This window comes from Petaurus breviceps, unplaced genomic scaffold (genome assembly GCF_028583685.1).
Source record: "Petaurus breviceps papuanus isolate PSGF00001 unplaced genomic scaffold, PetGlider_PUasm1.0 90633, whole genome shotgun sequence".
In the NCBI taxonomy this organism is placed as follows: domain Eukaryota; kingdom Metazoa; phylum Chordata; class Mammalia; order Diprotodontia; family Petauridae; genus Petaurus; species Petaurus breviceps.
Window position 1 is genome coordinate 9,576,222 of NW_027187293.1, and position 15,729 is coordinate 9,591,950.

General features: G+C 36.5%; 1 protein-coding gene across 1 annotated transcript in view; it reads left to right on the top strand.

The window, feature by feature from the left end:
- LYST (lysosomal trafficking regulator) overlaps positions 1-15,729 on the top strand; it is a gene marked incomplete at its 3' end in the record, with an annotated part of 140,233 nt that overhangs the window by 109,663 nt on the left and 14,841 nt on the right. The window contains exons 29-31 of the mRNA XM_069064505.1: positions 5,729-5,920; positions 8,700-8,878; positions 9,699-9,905. Coding sequence (XP_068920606.1) covers positions 5,729-5,920; positions 8,700-8,878; positions 9,699-9,905 — 578 coding nt within the window. The remainder of the gene's footprint in view (positions 1-5,728; positions 5,921-8,699; positions 8,879-9,698; positions 9,906-15,729) is intronic.

The window sequence follows — 15,729 nt, forward strand, 5'->3', positions numbered from 1 at the left end:
GAATGTTAATAGTTCAACTTTGGCCAGGTGGCTCAGCAAGCAAGAGCACCGGCCCCAGTGCCGGGATGACCCGGATCAAATCCGGTCCCAGACACTCAGAACCGCACCCAGAAACAACAACTGGCCGTGTAACCCCGAGCAAGCCACTCAACCCCGATTGCTTTAAATAAAAAAATAGTTCAACTTTGATAACTTCCTTATGATTTCTTTTCCCTGTTTACCTTCTCATGCTTCTCTTGCTTCTTGTATCTGAATGTCAAATTTTCTATTCAACTCTGGTTTTTTCAGCAAGAATGCTTGAAAGTCCTCTATTCCACTGAATGACCATATTTTCCCCTGAAACATGATACTCAGTTTTGCCGGGTAGGTGACTCTTGGTTTTAATTCCAGCTCCCTTGACCTCCGGAATATCACATTCCAGGCCCTTCGATCCCTCAGTGTAGAAGCTGCCAGATCCTGGGTTATCCTGATTGTGTTTCCACAATATTCAAATTCTTTCTTCCTGGCTGCTTGTAATATTCTCTCCTTAATCTGGGAATTCCGGAACCTGGCTATAATATTCCTAGGAGTTTTCTTTTTGGGATCTTTTTCAGCAGGTGATCGGTGGATTCTTTCAACCTCTATTTTGCCCTCTCGTTCTAAAACATCAGGGCAGTTTTCTTTGAGAACTTCCTGGAGGATGCTTTCCAGGCTCTTACTTTGGTCATGGCTCTCAGGCAGTCCAATAATTTTTAAATTATCTCTCCTGGATCTATTTTCCGGTGGTTTTTCCCATGAGATATTTCACATTGCCTTCTATTCTTTCATTTGTTTGGATCTGTTTAACAGCATCTTGATTTCTCATAAAGTCATTAGCTTCCATTTGCTCCAATCTAATTCTGAAGCAATGATTCTCCTCAGTGAGCTTTTGAGATTCTTTTTCCATCTGGCAAATTCGACTTTTTAAGGCATTCTTCTCCTCATTGCCTCTTTGAGCCTCCTTTGCCATTTGAGTCAGTCTGTTTTTTAAGGTATTATTTTCTTCAGTCAGGCTGTTGACTCTCATTTCATAATTTTCTTGCATTGTTCTCATTTATCTTCCCAATTTTTCCTCCACTTCTCTTATCTGCTTCTTAAGGTCCTGTATGGCCTATAACCAGCTTGTATTTTCCTTTGAAGCTTTTGGTGCAGGAGTACTGACTTCACTGTATTCCTCCTGTTCCATGCCTTGCTCCTTCTTATCCCCAAAATAGGAGTGTAATGTTGGAATCTTCTGTCTGCTTTGTTTCCTCTGCCTGCTCATTTTGCCACTCAATTATTTGACTTTGGGGCTTTTTTGCCACAGTAGGACTCTGCCACCAGGCAGGGGAGTTTTCATCCCAAACGCTGGGGTTTTCTCAGCTGCTGGAGGTATTAGATGGGTGCCCTCTCTGAGGTCTCCACACGCTCTGGCAAGCTGGACACACACCCCAGGACCTCCACCCTAGACTGCAATCCAGATCCAAGCAGGTTAAAGCAAGAGCGGATTACCCCTCAGACTGGTGCTTGGTCCCCCTACACTCTGCAGGCCAGGAGCTGAAGCTGCCACGTGGCGCTGGCAGGCTGTGCTGGCATCTCAGCGGTTTCTCGCTCCGGGGGTAAAAGCCACGCACTCCCACTTACTGGTCTCAAAGTCCAGACTGCACTGGCCTCTCACCTTGTCCTTCGCATCTATGTATTGATAAATCTGAAAACGGCCACAGCTGCTGCTGATCTGGAGTCCCTTTGGCTGGCGGCTGGTCAGGCCCGCCCTGGGGCTAAAGCCTCAGCGTGGTGCTGGGCTCTGCTCCCAGAGCGCTGCGCTGGCCGATTCCTGCCGGCTTGCTGGGGTGTCCTTGGTGGGAGGTTAGCTTCTCTGTGTCATTTTGTGGGTTCTGCAGCTCCAAAGTTTGTTTAGAGTCCCCTTTTTACATGGATTGGGGAGGGTGGAAGCCAGAGCTGCTGGAAGGTTGTGCTTGTACTCCACCATCTTGGCTCCGCCCACTCCATCGCCAGTCTCTTCATTAATTCACTCTCTGTCTGCAGAACAGTCCTAGGACCCCTGAAAACATTAGCAAAACCCTCTTCCAGGATTTCTGTAAACATACAACAAGAAAATCCTTATCCAGGCTTTCTGAACCAACAGCAAGGCTGCAAGACTTCTGCAACAACAGCACTGTCTTTCACCAGTGGACAGTATTCACTCTCTGTCTGCAGAACAGTCTCTGGAACTCTGAACCAACAGCAAGGTTCCAATACTTTCGCAATAACAGGACTGTCTTTCACCAATAGACAAATCTGGCAAAACGTCATCAAAACAGACAAAGTACCAGCGTAACAGCCATGTCTCCTCAGTTCTTGGCAGCTCTGGGTGGCAGGTCTCAAAAGTCCTGGGCAATTCAAAGTGGCCCTCAGCAATCCTCTCAGTCTCTCTCTGCCTCCAAGATGGTGCTGCTTCCAAAAAGTTCTTCTGCCTCTCTCTTGTGTCTCTCCAAACCTATGTCACCAGCTCCTCCCAGTTCAGCCTTTGCGTCAACAAGTCCATCCCACAAGTGGGATTAACAAGCTCTGAGTTTTAACACAATCAAACCAAAAACCAAGCCAATACAGGGGAATCTTTAAATTACATTACTATTACAATACCCTACTTTGAAGACCACTATTAGAGACAATAAAACAATACTGTTTAAGTATCATTGGCCTTGGTCTGTTAGGAATGCAGGTATTCCTTTTATGTAAACTTATTGTATATAATTTCTTAGGGAATTGTTAGTTTTATATAATTAGGTACTTAAGAAATTTACAAAAAAGTATGTTTATTTTTTTAGCAATTTTTATTTTGAGTTTCAAATTCTCCCTCTCTCAAGCCCCTCCCTCACCCATTGAGAAGGCCAACAATATAATACCCATTATACATGTGAAGTCAAGCAAAACATTTCCATATTTAGCCATGTTGCAAAAAAAGAAAGCAAGAAAAATAAAGAGAAAAAAATATGCTTCATTCAGCACTCAAAGTCCGTCATTTCTCTCTCTAAACATGGATAGCATTTTTTATCATGAATCCTCTGGAATTCTCATAGATCATTGTATTTATTAGGGTAGCTAAGTCTTCCACAGGTGTTTTTGTTATTGTGTACAATGTGTTCCTGGTTCTGCTCACTTCACTTTGCATCAGTTCATATAAGTCTTCACAGGGTTTTCTGAAATTAAGGAATTTTTAAGCTGGAGTATATGATGTAAGACAGTATCTAATGTCAAAATGTGTTATAGAACTCTGGTTTTTGTTTGTTTGTTTGACATTGAAAATTTGATGTAAATCAGTATATCTAGATTGAATTTGGGTGAGAGTATGGATAACTTTGAGAGAGGTACCTGTTCCATTGGGAACAGGGTTAGAATGAACTGATACTGTGAGGAAGATAATACATTATGTACTGATATACTAAGACCATCTCCAACATTCTTATAATTTCAAAGTCATGTTAAGTACTTCATTCTAATGGAAGGATAGGAAAGGCCCCTTCATGGAAACTAATTTATTCAGCAAAAGTATTTCAATCTAGAATTCTTAACCTTTATTTTATCCCTTTTGTAGTCCTGTAAAGTCTGTGGACCTCTTTTCAAAATAGTGTTGCCTGCATTCATATTTGAAGGCCATTCTAAATTTCAGTTTGAAGTTAATAAAAATAAAGATGTAAATTTTTTCCCCATCCTAGTTCTGAAATCTGTCCATAGATCTCTTAAGAACTCCTAGATTAACCAGAAACTCAGTCAGGTCAGAGCTAGGTTAAAAGGTAGTCCTTACTAACTAAGAGAAGTGTTTGGTTCCTATAACAAGTGATGGTCCTTAGAAAAAACAGGTTGGCCCCTCAAAGTACAGTTGGTAATGGATTTCTCATACGTTAATTCCTCAAGGATAAGAAAACTTTTTGCATTTCTTCATATCTCCTGCACTTAGCACAGCATCTGGCAGATAGTAGTTGTTTAAAAAACACTAATTGACTGACTGATAAGAAACAACTCTACCTAAAAGAGTAACTCAGTTATATATTTAAAATATGTTTTATCATATTTTTTGCTTGAAATAATTTGTGTACACTTAGCCTCATAAATGCAACATTTAGGAAATTGGTATGATTAATTTTCTGACTCTTTGTGGCTTACCAAGAAAGCTTTTCAAATCTCATTGAAAGTCTTTCTTAAATATGAATATACTTTCCTGCCTTAGAAGGAGCAGTACATTCTAATTTTATCTTTACCTGATGACTCAGGGTACCATACAAGCTGTAGCCCTGTGTATATAATGGAAGTTATAGAAAATTGATCAGTCTATATCAATCTGAGAGCATGCTGTGGAAATTTTTCCTCTTGCATAGCTTGTATGTTGGCTTTTTAGAAATTTCCATTTTTTTCCTCAAAGGCAACTATACCCAAAACAATTTTATAATCAATTGAAGGTACTGTCAGTGTTTTTCATTGGATTGTTCTGGTCAGTCTAATTTGTGGAAGTATTTCAACAGTTAGGTATTGCAGCAGATAGAGTCTGGGCCTGGAGTCAGGAAGATCCAAATTCAAATGGCCTCAAATGGTTTTTAGCTCCGTTACCCTGGACAAGTCACTTAACCTGTATTTGCCTCAGTTTCTTCAGCTGTAAAGTGGGGATGATAACAGCACCTACCTCATAAAATTATTGTGAGGATCAAATGAAATAATTTGTGAAGTGCTTAGAACAGTGACTGGCATGTAGTAGGTACTATACAAATGCTTAGTTCCTTCTCCATGTTTCACCAATATCTTTACATCATAAGTACCCAGACATATGTAATATGTAATAGAGTATTATATAATGATATGTGTATAACCTTTATAGATATTTATAAAAATTAATTTATCTTTTAAAAAATCATTTAAAACAAAGGTTCAGTTGCAATGAAAAGTTCCATTGTTCCTTATCTACCAAGACGTCATTTTAGTTCTTATGGTCAACTTCCGATGCCCCTCTCCTTGAGTTTGTTAAAGCAAGAATCAACCCCTCAGTTTTGTACTGGATCCACTTCATGTTCATTTCCTACAGAAGCAGGTGCAGTAATAGTGGCTATTCCTACCTCTTCAATCTGAGAAAACATTTCTCAAGAAATTCTTATATAATATTGAATAAATGATGCATGTGTTCACAATAATTTTGATTACAGATCACTGGGATTGTAATCATTTTTCTGGGCTCTTCTGTGTCCCTGATTTCTACTTTATGTCACTAAATATTGTGCAAGAAAAAGCCCTTTTTGGTAATCGTTATGACCAGAGCACGGAATAGTTGAAAATCTGTTTATAAAAGTGAATGTGAGGAAGTGAAACAGTGATGTTGTGCAACTTTATTACCCTATTCAACCCTCGTTATATTGGCTTGGCTTTCATTTTTCAAAAGGATTAAATCTTGCAAACCACTCTGCTCTGTAGATTTAAAACTGCATTTTTATTTCAAACAGTTTTTTTTTATGAACTTTTAAATTGAAAGCACTGTTACACTTCTTCAAATGGGGGAAAGAACTACTTTCTCTAAATCACTTTCTTTATAGTGTTTAAATAAACCACATTAAGTGAGGGATTTTTTTGGTTCTGGTATTACTATTTTTTAAAAGTTGCAACAAAACCAGTTCCCCTTGCTAAGAGCTTTAAATGTTTCCTTTCTTACCACTATTAGCATTTTTCTCTTTTTCTTTTATGCATGAAGGTCCCCGAAAATCTTCTCTTCTTCAGTCTGAATCTCTTTTGATGAAAATGCGTTCAGTGGCAAGTGATGAGCTTAATATGATGATGCAACGGAGAATGAGTCAAGAAAATCCTATTCGGGCATCTGAAATGGAGCTCACCCAGAGGCTGCAGAGGCTTACTGTGTTAGCAGTTAACAGGCTCATTTATCAAGGTGCTGCACAGTAGAACAATTAAGAGGATTGTCTAGTTTTAGATGTTTATACAGTGTTGTAGCTATTTTGGTTTCTGTTTTTCTAAACTATTAATGGAACACATGTATTTGAGGTACATCTTTTTGTGCTCCGTCACTGGCGGAATTTATGTATTCAGCAAGCATCTACTATCTACTGCACACTGGGGATTCAAAGACAAAAATAAAACTAAAGGTGCTTGCATTCCCTTGAGGAGGGTATTGCCATACATGAGTGATGATGCTGATACAACATGGTAGTTCTTGTGTACTTAAGATGTAGCAAACACAACAAAAAGCTATTTATTTTTTTGTTGTATTAAATTAATTTATTAAACATCTGTGTGTCAAACTTAAAGATTGTAGCCCTGCACTTAGGTGTTTTTAGTCTTGGGAATCAAACTCTAACACAGATATCTGTGATAAATAAGGAATTTGTGAAACAGTTAAAAATAAAGTGCAGTGTTTGAGGTGACAATGGAAGCAAAGTGTAATATTCCCTCCATATTCAGTAGTTAGGTTTCTGGTACTCTGCTGTTTAGAACACAACTATTAACCTCAAAGTAATAGAAAAAGATCTATGAGCAACAAGAAAAATAGCTGCAAAGTCTGAATGACTGAGGACTTTACCACTTGACTTTGAAACTAAGGTTATTGAGTTTGTAAGTTTAGTTATCACTGAAAAGCTTTAGTTGTATCTTAGGTTCTAGTGGACAGTGTATTAGAATCAGTAGTGTGCTGGAGCCAGCGCGTACCAGCTGGTGAGAGCTGTTTGTTAAGTTTTCAGCATGAAATGTCAGAAACTGGCAAACTACAAATCAGGGCTTGACTTAATGTTCTTTGGATTGTCTAGATTTAAGAAAGTGATGTAGAAAATGTTAATGATGCAGGTTAAACCTGAAAATCTGTCATGCATAATATATCTGTATGTGTATACACACACACACATATATGTATGTAATTTTTTTTTCCTGGTGTTAAACATTTACCAGACCCTCCCTGATTAGAAGCAGACCCTTCCTGATTAGAAGCAGACCTATGACAATAACAGCCAACATTGAGTATTAAAAAAAAAAAAAACAAGACTAACTGGAAATGCATAGTCATGAGGAGTTTTTCATATAGTACCAAGCTATCACATGCCCCAGGGGTGCTCACTGTGTTACAGTGCAGATAGACTGAAGGGGTAGTGGGAAGAACATGTAAATAGAATCAGTGCCTGGGAGTGAATATTTGGAAGGATCTCAGGCAAATTATGTGACTTTTCTGGGCCCCAGCTTCATCATCCCCAAAAATGAAAGAGTTGATCTCTAAGATCCCTTCCCACTCTTAAATTCTGTGGTCTAGTCTTTATAATAGTGACCATATGTCATCATGGGTCTAAGCTTTTACTTATCTGGAAAATGAACTCATATACTCTCTATTCCTCAAAAATGCCAAACAAATTAAGTATCACTATAAATTAGATCAAAACTTATGAATATCTATTAGTATTAGTCTAGTAATTGAAATTCCTATTATTTTGATGCTTGTTATACAAGAATGCTGGATGAATTCCTGAAGTTATTTATAAATAGTATTTTAATCTGAATCATGTTAAAGGCAGTCGGAGTTCTTAAATCCATCAACAAGCATTTATTAAGCATTTGCTATGTGCCAGATGTTGGGCTAAGTGCTAAAACCCTTAAAGGAATCCTGCAGTGAAATTTTTTCTAGGATGAAATTTCTTCTTTAATACAAATGATCATTCTTTAGTTTATCTGTTTCCTGCATAGATTTTCCTGCATAGACTTAATTTTTTTTTTAAAGCAGAGTTCTAGATGGGAAATGAATAAAAAAGAGTCCAGAGGCATAACTGTCATACATAAGTGCTATAGAATATTTTGGTGTTCATAACCCTGAAATATTCTTAAACCAAAATTTTGTTGAATGTATGTCATGTGAAAGGCACTATATTTAGATGCTTCAAAGAGATATAAAAATGAGTCCCTGCCCTCAATGGCTTCCAATCTAGTAGGGAATATAAAATAAGTATACAGGACACTATAATATAAAAGGTACTACTTGAGATAAAGGTCCAAATGAGAGTTAGATCATGTCTGGATATTTGTTCAGTTTGTGAGATTTTAGAGAATTGTTCTCCAGTAAACCATGCTCTGAAGTAATGCATCTTACTCAGATTTTTCAGAATTGTAAACTGCTTTTGAACTGAAAGAAGGAAGAATTTTATAAATTTCAGCATCTTGGTTTTATAGTTTCCTTACAAATAATTCACTAGAAAATCTTACTTTATGGAGTTTTATTTTAAACAATTATGATTTACATTGGGGATAGTTAGTTTGTTTAAAAGTACACCTTTTATCACTCACAGCATTACTTAAGTTGATATTACTTTTGAAATCAATATGCCATGTAAACCAGGGAAATGCATTTATAGAAATTTATCAAGTACCTTATATGTAGTCTGTGAACTTGATTTGTACTATAATCATAAATTCAGCCATTGCAGTATTTAGCTTATTTGAATAAATTTAATTATATTTTAAATCAGAATCGTGTCTTAACAGATGTAAAATTTTTACTTAATATGGTTTTATATGAAGCAGATTCTAATAATTTAACTTCGTAGAAATACTATGTTAAGTGATTTTATTGTCCTACTAAAATGTTTTAGTGGTAGCACTAATTCATTAGCATAGATTGGTTGTCAATGACTTAATTAATTTTTGTTTTCTCTTTATGCTTATTTTTCTATTAAAAGAATTTAGGCCAGATTTTATTGATATTCTGAGTACACCAGGGACCACAACTCAAGGCAGAACCTCATATTCTGAGGCTGGAATTTCTGAAGAGGAAATTCAACATGAACAACTTTACAATTTGAACCCATTTCAGAAAGAAATGTTAATGATTATGGTAGAAGGAATGAGAATAGCACTTGTAAGTAATTATGTGGAAGGTTTCCATTAATTCTTTTTTTTTTTTTTAAGCAATCGGGGTTAAGTAACTTGCTCAAGGTTACACGGCCAGTTATTTCTGGGTGTGGTGCTGAGTGTCTGAGCTCGGGATTCAATCTCCAGGTCGTCCCAACACTGAAGCCAGTGCTCTTACTCTCTGAGCCACCAGGTTGTCCCAACACTAAAGCCGGTGCTCTTACTCTCTGAGCCACCTGGCCGCCCCTAAGCAATTGGGGTTAAGTAACTTGCTCAAGGTTACACGGCCAGGTGTTTCTGGGTGGGTGCTAAGTGTCTGAGCCCGGGATTCGATCTCCAGGTCTTCTCAACACTGGAGCCAGTGCTCTTACTTGCTGTGCTACCTGGCCGCCCTCCATTAATTCTTAAGGAATGGAGGTTTTATCTTTCTCTATTATGTTTTTGGAACCTATTTCTTTTGGGATTCTCTTCCATTATGCCTTCTGATTCTGAGATTACTTAGATATAAAAGTAATAGAGTACCTTAGCTTCCATGCTCTTTTGCTCTCCTCTGAAAGAATAGTCATTATACAGTAATGATTGCTAAGTCTGTACCTAGGGAATAATTTTCCTCTATTATAGTTGAATGAGGCCAGCAGAGTATGAAATAGCTAGTCACTAATATTAGTATGATACTTATATCGCTCTTCCTTTTTTACTTTGCTTTTGAAAGTAGTTAGAGTTACAATGCAAAACTGTTCTTAGACCTCTCTTTAATGTTAGTGATAGGAATAAGCTATTATTGTCCAAAGTAACTCACAGCAAATTCATTCTTGTCTTGATTGAAGGGCTCAAGTAGAACCAATGCCCCCAGACAACAGTGGAGTAAGATTCTGTTGTCTTGTAAAGAAACTTTCCGCATGCAGCTTGGGAGACTCTTGGTACATATGTTGTCACCAAACCGCCCTCCCCAAGAGAGGAAGCAAGCTTTTGAAATAATGCATCAGCCAAATCATCAGGAAATACTTCGAGACTGCCTCAGCCCTTCTTTACAAGTAAGCATCTCAGTATTTAGCATTCAGATAAAAATATTTAACAGATAAATTACTGAAACCAAAATGCATTGTCTAATATAGTGAATTACCATTTTTTAAACCAAATAAAGACCTGAGCTTGATTCTTGCTTCACATGCTTACTAGCTGTATCAATCTGGACAAGTCATGTCACTTCTCTCAGTTTTGGTTTCCTCCTCTATAAAATGGGAATAATAATAGCACCTATGTCATAAGGTCATTGAGAGATCAAATGAGATGATATGTGTAAAATACTTTAACTTTAAAGCCCTATGTAAATGTTAACTAGTTTTATAATTTTCATAATTATTGATTTTAAATTTTAGTTTTTAAGGTTATAGATATCTTAATATGTAATAGGCTAAAAAAAGTGTCTATTTTTAATAAAGGAAAGTTAAATTAACTAAGGTTAATGTTAAATAATGTACTAGGCAATACTGCCTTTGTATACATTGCCCAATCTCTTCTTCCTGTGTCCAGTTTACTAGATTTGAAAACTTATGAATACCAGATCTGATTTCTGTGAAAACTTACTTTGTTCTGGAGATTTCTTTGAAAAGATTTTCATTTTTAATATATGTTAGCAAAGTAACCATTGCTAAAAAATTCAAGCATCATTATATATATATTTATTAGCACTAAATTTGTGGCATATAAAATGGATTTTTATTGAATGTGCTCCTGAATATAGTAGAATACTTAAAAGAATTTTAAGCTTAAACATTTTAGTGGATATCTTTATATAGTTGCCTAGAACTAAGTCATACTTGAAAAGGCATAGAAAAAGCCTGAGCGTAGAAACATATTGCTATCCTGTTTTACATCTGAGGACAACATGTTCCACATGAAAAGCCACAAATTAGTAATAATAGTAGTAGCAGCAGCAGCAGTAGTAGTAATGGTTGATGGTAGTAGTTATAGGGGTGGTGGTGGTAGTAGTAATAGTAGTAGTAGTAGCAGTAGTAGCAATAGCAGCAGTAGTAGTAGTAGTAGTAGTAATAGTAGTAGTGATGGTGGTAGTAGTAGTACTAGCGGTTATTGTAAATGTTGTAATAACAATAGCAATGATAATAATCATAAATTCATATTTATGTAGCTCTTAAGTTTTTGAAGTTTTTCTTATAAAGTAGAAAATCATTGACAAACACAAACATTTTAATGTTTTAAGAAAGCCAATAAGAGGTTGCATATAAAATCATATTTATTAAATATTCCTCTTTTGAATTGTAAGCTCATTTAGAGGAGAGACTGTCCTTTTAAAAAAAAAATTCCTAAAGACTTAGGACAGTGCTTGGCCTATAGTATATACAAAAAAAATCTTATTGGTTGTTTTTTTCTAAGATCTAATAAATTTGCAACTGCCTTCTGTGTATTTCTAAAAATGTTTCATTACTATTCTTTTTTTCTCACTTTGCATTACTGTCACTCTTTCCACCTCCTTCAGCAAGAGGGAGTGGCACAGTGGTTAGAGAGCTGGGCCTGACATTAGGAAGACCTGAGCTCAAATCTAGCATCAGTTAGCCAGAGCAAGTTTCATTATTTGTAAAATGGGGATCATTAGTCCTCATCTTACACAGTTGTTGTGAGAATAAAATGAGAATATATTTGTAGAGTACTTAGCACAGTGCCTGGCACATAGTTGGCACTTAGTAAACGTTTCTTCCCTTCTTTCCTCTCTCCTTTCCAAATCTCTTCTCCTACCCTTTCACACCCCCTTGGCAAATAAAAACTCTCCCTGGTAATAAGACATTCCAATTTGTGTTGTAGTGGTCATGTTTGAAATTGTGTATCTCACTCCACACCTATAGTCAGTCCTTTCTCAACCAGGAAATTGAAGAGAGTGTCGATATCGCATTTCCAGAGTCTTGAATGATCACTGCATTGGTCTGAGTTCTTAAGTTATTTTTACCTTTACCTTATTGTCGTCACTTTACAAATATAGGTTGACTGGTTCTTATCACTTTGTCATTTTATCTATCTTCCTAGGTTTCTCTGAATCCATACTTTCTGTGATTTTTTCTGGTACATTAATATTCCATTTCATTCATATACCATGGTTTGTTCAGCTGCTCCTCCAGCTGATGGGCAACTTACTTTGTTTCTGGTTGTTTGCTGCTCAACAGAAAATCCTGCTATGAATGCATGAGTGCTTTTCTTCTATCCTTGATCTCTTTGGTGATATGTGCTTAGAAGTGGTATCATTTGGTCAAAGGCTATGTACAGTTTAATGATTTTGGGGGTGCATTTCCAAAGTGTTTTCAAGTATGACAGGATCAACTCAAAGCTGTAACAAGGAATTAGGGTGCCTGTCCTCACATAGCTCCTTCAAACAGTGACCATTTTCCTTTTCTGTCATCTCTGCCTATCTGTGTAAGTGAACCTCACACTTATTTTAATTTTCCTTTCTCTTATTATTAGAGATATGAAACATTTTTAATTTGGTTGTTGAAGACTTGAAAGCCACCTATTCGATGTTTAAGAATTTTTTTTTTAATTCTCAGAGAAGAGAATAGAAGGATGTTCAGAATGATTCACAACCAGGACAGCTGTGAAACTAACATATTGAACTTACTGGATACTTGAAAAGAAAAGCAAACTGTATGTAAGAGAGGAATATAAATTCATAATTTCCCAATTGGGGTTAAGTGACTTGCCCAAGGTCACATAGCTAGTTTTGTGTTAAGTGTCTGAGGTCGGATTTGAACTCAGGTCCTCCTGACGCCAGGACTGGTGCTCTATTCACTGCACCACCTACCCACACCTAGAAATATTTCTAAAATATACCTCACACTTACTTCTGGTCTAAAACAGGGTAGAGACATTGTCCAAGTTACCAACAAATGAAATAAGATGTAAAGTGCTTTGCCCTACTGTCAGTGAATAGAGAGTTCACAGCCATTCACAATGTGAAAATTGTAACTTAGGTGTTAATATCTCAAGAGTTATGCATTTAATTTGAATATGATTTGATATTTCCTCATAATTAATTATAATAATTATGAACATCAGTTATGCTTAGAACCATAGATTTAAAACTACTACAGAAGGAATCTCACAGGTGACTTATTCTAACACCATCATTTTACAGATAAGGAAACTAAGTCTCTTAAAATAAAAATGATTTTTTTTGTATGTGTAGTAATTAGATGAATCAGAATTTGAACCCAGGTCTTGTGACTTTGTTCCATCATACAATAACACCCTCTGGGCTCACTAAGGTGTATATAATAGCTAGCTCTCCTACCCACCTCGTCCCGACCTCCTCCCCCAGCCCCCCAACCTCATTGCACCATATATCTTTTCTAGCTGAAAAGACCTCATGGCATAAAAGAAGAGCGGCTTGGACTTGAGGTAGGACCCCAAAGCTCATTACTACCTCAGAGCCCTACAAGGTGGTAACCATGGGTCACATTTAACTTCTCAATGCCTTAGTTTCCCTATGAAATGAGGAAGTACTACATTACTATGAGTAGTTATCATTCAGTGTTGCTATTTTTTCCGTCTGTTTATTTGTCACTTCTAGCTTTCAGCATCCTCATTATTATACTGGCTTTGATCTTCTGTCCATTATAAACAAGGACAAAGCTCAAAACTGCTGTGAAAAGGAAATAACTAAATGTTTTATCCTTCCAAGTCTTTACACTGTGATCTAAAAGCTGCTTTCTTTCTTCAAGAGTGGTTAGTAAAATCCAGGTGGAAGCAAAATACCTGATCTTTTTCCTTTTCTTGTTTGGTTTTATGTCCTCTTTACCATTTTTCATTCCATCTGATACAATCCGTCTTTATACAGATCCTATACTTGACTATATGCCGCCATGTGGGGGAGGGGAGGAAGGGGAACAAAATGTGAAATTCAAGGAATTGTGGAATTGAATCCTGTAAACTAAAAGGAAACAAACAAATTAATTTTAAAAAAAAGAAATTTTGTATGTGGGGGAATTCAGTAGGAAAGGGTGAAAGAAGATCATAGAAGGGATGAAAAGAGGAGAGATAGCTACTTAATTGATTGGCTACATTCTCCTTTCTGAAAAGCCAAAGAAGCATGTCAGGGCTGAGCAGAATAACATGTCCTTCATTTCATGATATAGATGAGAGGCTCCATGTGAGTGAACTTTCCAGATAACTGAAGCTTATCTGTCCATTTAAGGGCCTTGGCTTTCTTTATTACCACCATTTTGGATGCAATCCATTTCTTTTTACCAAATACTTCCTTGCCTTTTCACATAGTGTATATTGATCTTAATTTGATTTTTCTAATGACCTTAAAGCCTTCTCATTTCCAGGAAGCTTAGCCATTAGTACTTTGAGCTGTTGCTACTGAATAGGGATCTATTCTGGCAGGTTTCCCTCCTCCTTATTTTCCTTCTTTACTTTTTTTTTCCTTTTTGGAGGGGGAAGACAGGGCAATTGGGGTTAAGTGACTTGCCCACGGTCACACAGCTAGTAAATGTTGGGTGTCTGAGGCCAAATTTGAACTCAGGTCAGGAGACTCCTGGGCCGGTGTTCCATTCACTGCGTCACCTAGCCATTCTTATTTACTTTTTAATTTGATGATTTTAAATTGCTATGGATTGAAGAAAGAAAATACCTATTAGAACTATGTCCAAAATAAAACCAAATAGTCTGTGAAAAAAAAAAAAAGAGTGGTTAGTTAAGCTTGTAGGCTTTGTGACAGGTATTTTCCTGGCAACATAGTTATTTTCACTTCCTACTTATAATCTCATTTGTGATGATTGAAGTTGTGAGTAGTTTGAATTGCAGAAAATTGAAGTCATTTTTCCCATAATTTTAGATTAATGCTTCAGTAGTGTGGCAACATCAAAATAAAAACCTGTTTTGAAGATTTTTAAAAATTATTTTTAAATGTGGAATTTAGACTATACTTAAAATTTTGTTTTTCAAGTTAAAGTGTTTCTTTTAAGAGACACATAGCTGAAAATATTCTAGTCATTTAACATTTTCTTAATTTGCCAACTTGGCAGGGCTACTGCTCGTAGTCCATGTGTCTCTGTTGGTCAGGTAGCAGCTGTCTTTTGCTTAATTCATAGTGTTCTGTTAAACACTCATCTTGCTGTTTTCACCATTGCATATGCTTATCTTATGCTTTGGGGTAATGACACAGTATGATTTAATATGTTAATTTAAATACCACTAAAACTATAGTGATATGTTCTTTTCAAATTAGGTTGTTGACATTTCATGGAATTGTAGAATTTTAGAATTGGAATGAACCTCAATGGTCATCTAGACCTATCTGCACCTCACTTTTTAAAAAAAGCCATTTACGATGTACCTGACAAATAAGTGTCCATTCTGCTTTTACTTGAAGACCTTTAGTGAGGAAGGAATCAGTTAACTCCTTTAGCTCATTTCACTTTTGGTTTGCTCTGTTCATTAGAAAGTTTTTCCTTATTTCATTACTAAATTTGCCCCTTTATAGCTTTTACTTCTGGGGCCAAACAGACCCAGTTTCTTAGATTTAGAGCTAGAAGAGATTTTAGAGACCATCTAACCCAGAGGTGTCAAACTCACAAATGTGTGCATTAAAATGCATTTGGGAAATTTGAACAAAATAAGTAAAAATAGAATTTAGCATAGATAATGTTGCTTTGTGATTCTCTAAATTAGTATGCTTAGAAACAGATCCTATAGGGCTCTGTTTCTATTTAAGTTTGACACCAGTGATCTAGTCCAACACTCTCACTTTACAGATGTGGAAACTTAGGTCAGGTCAGATTAAGTGACTTGCATAAGTAACATGGGTAATAATGACAGAACTGGAGTTTTCACTGCATTACTCTAGCT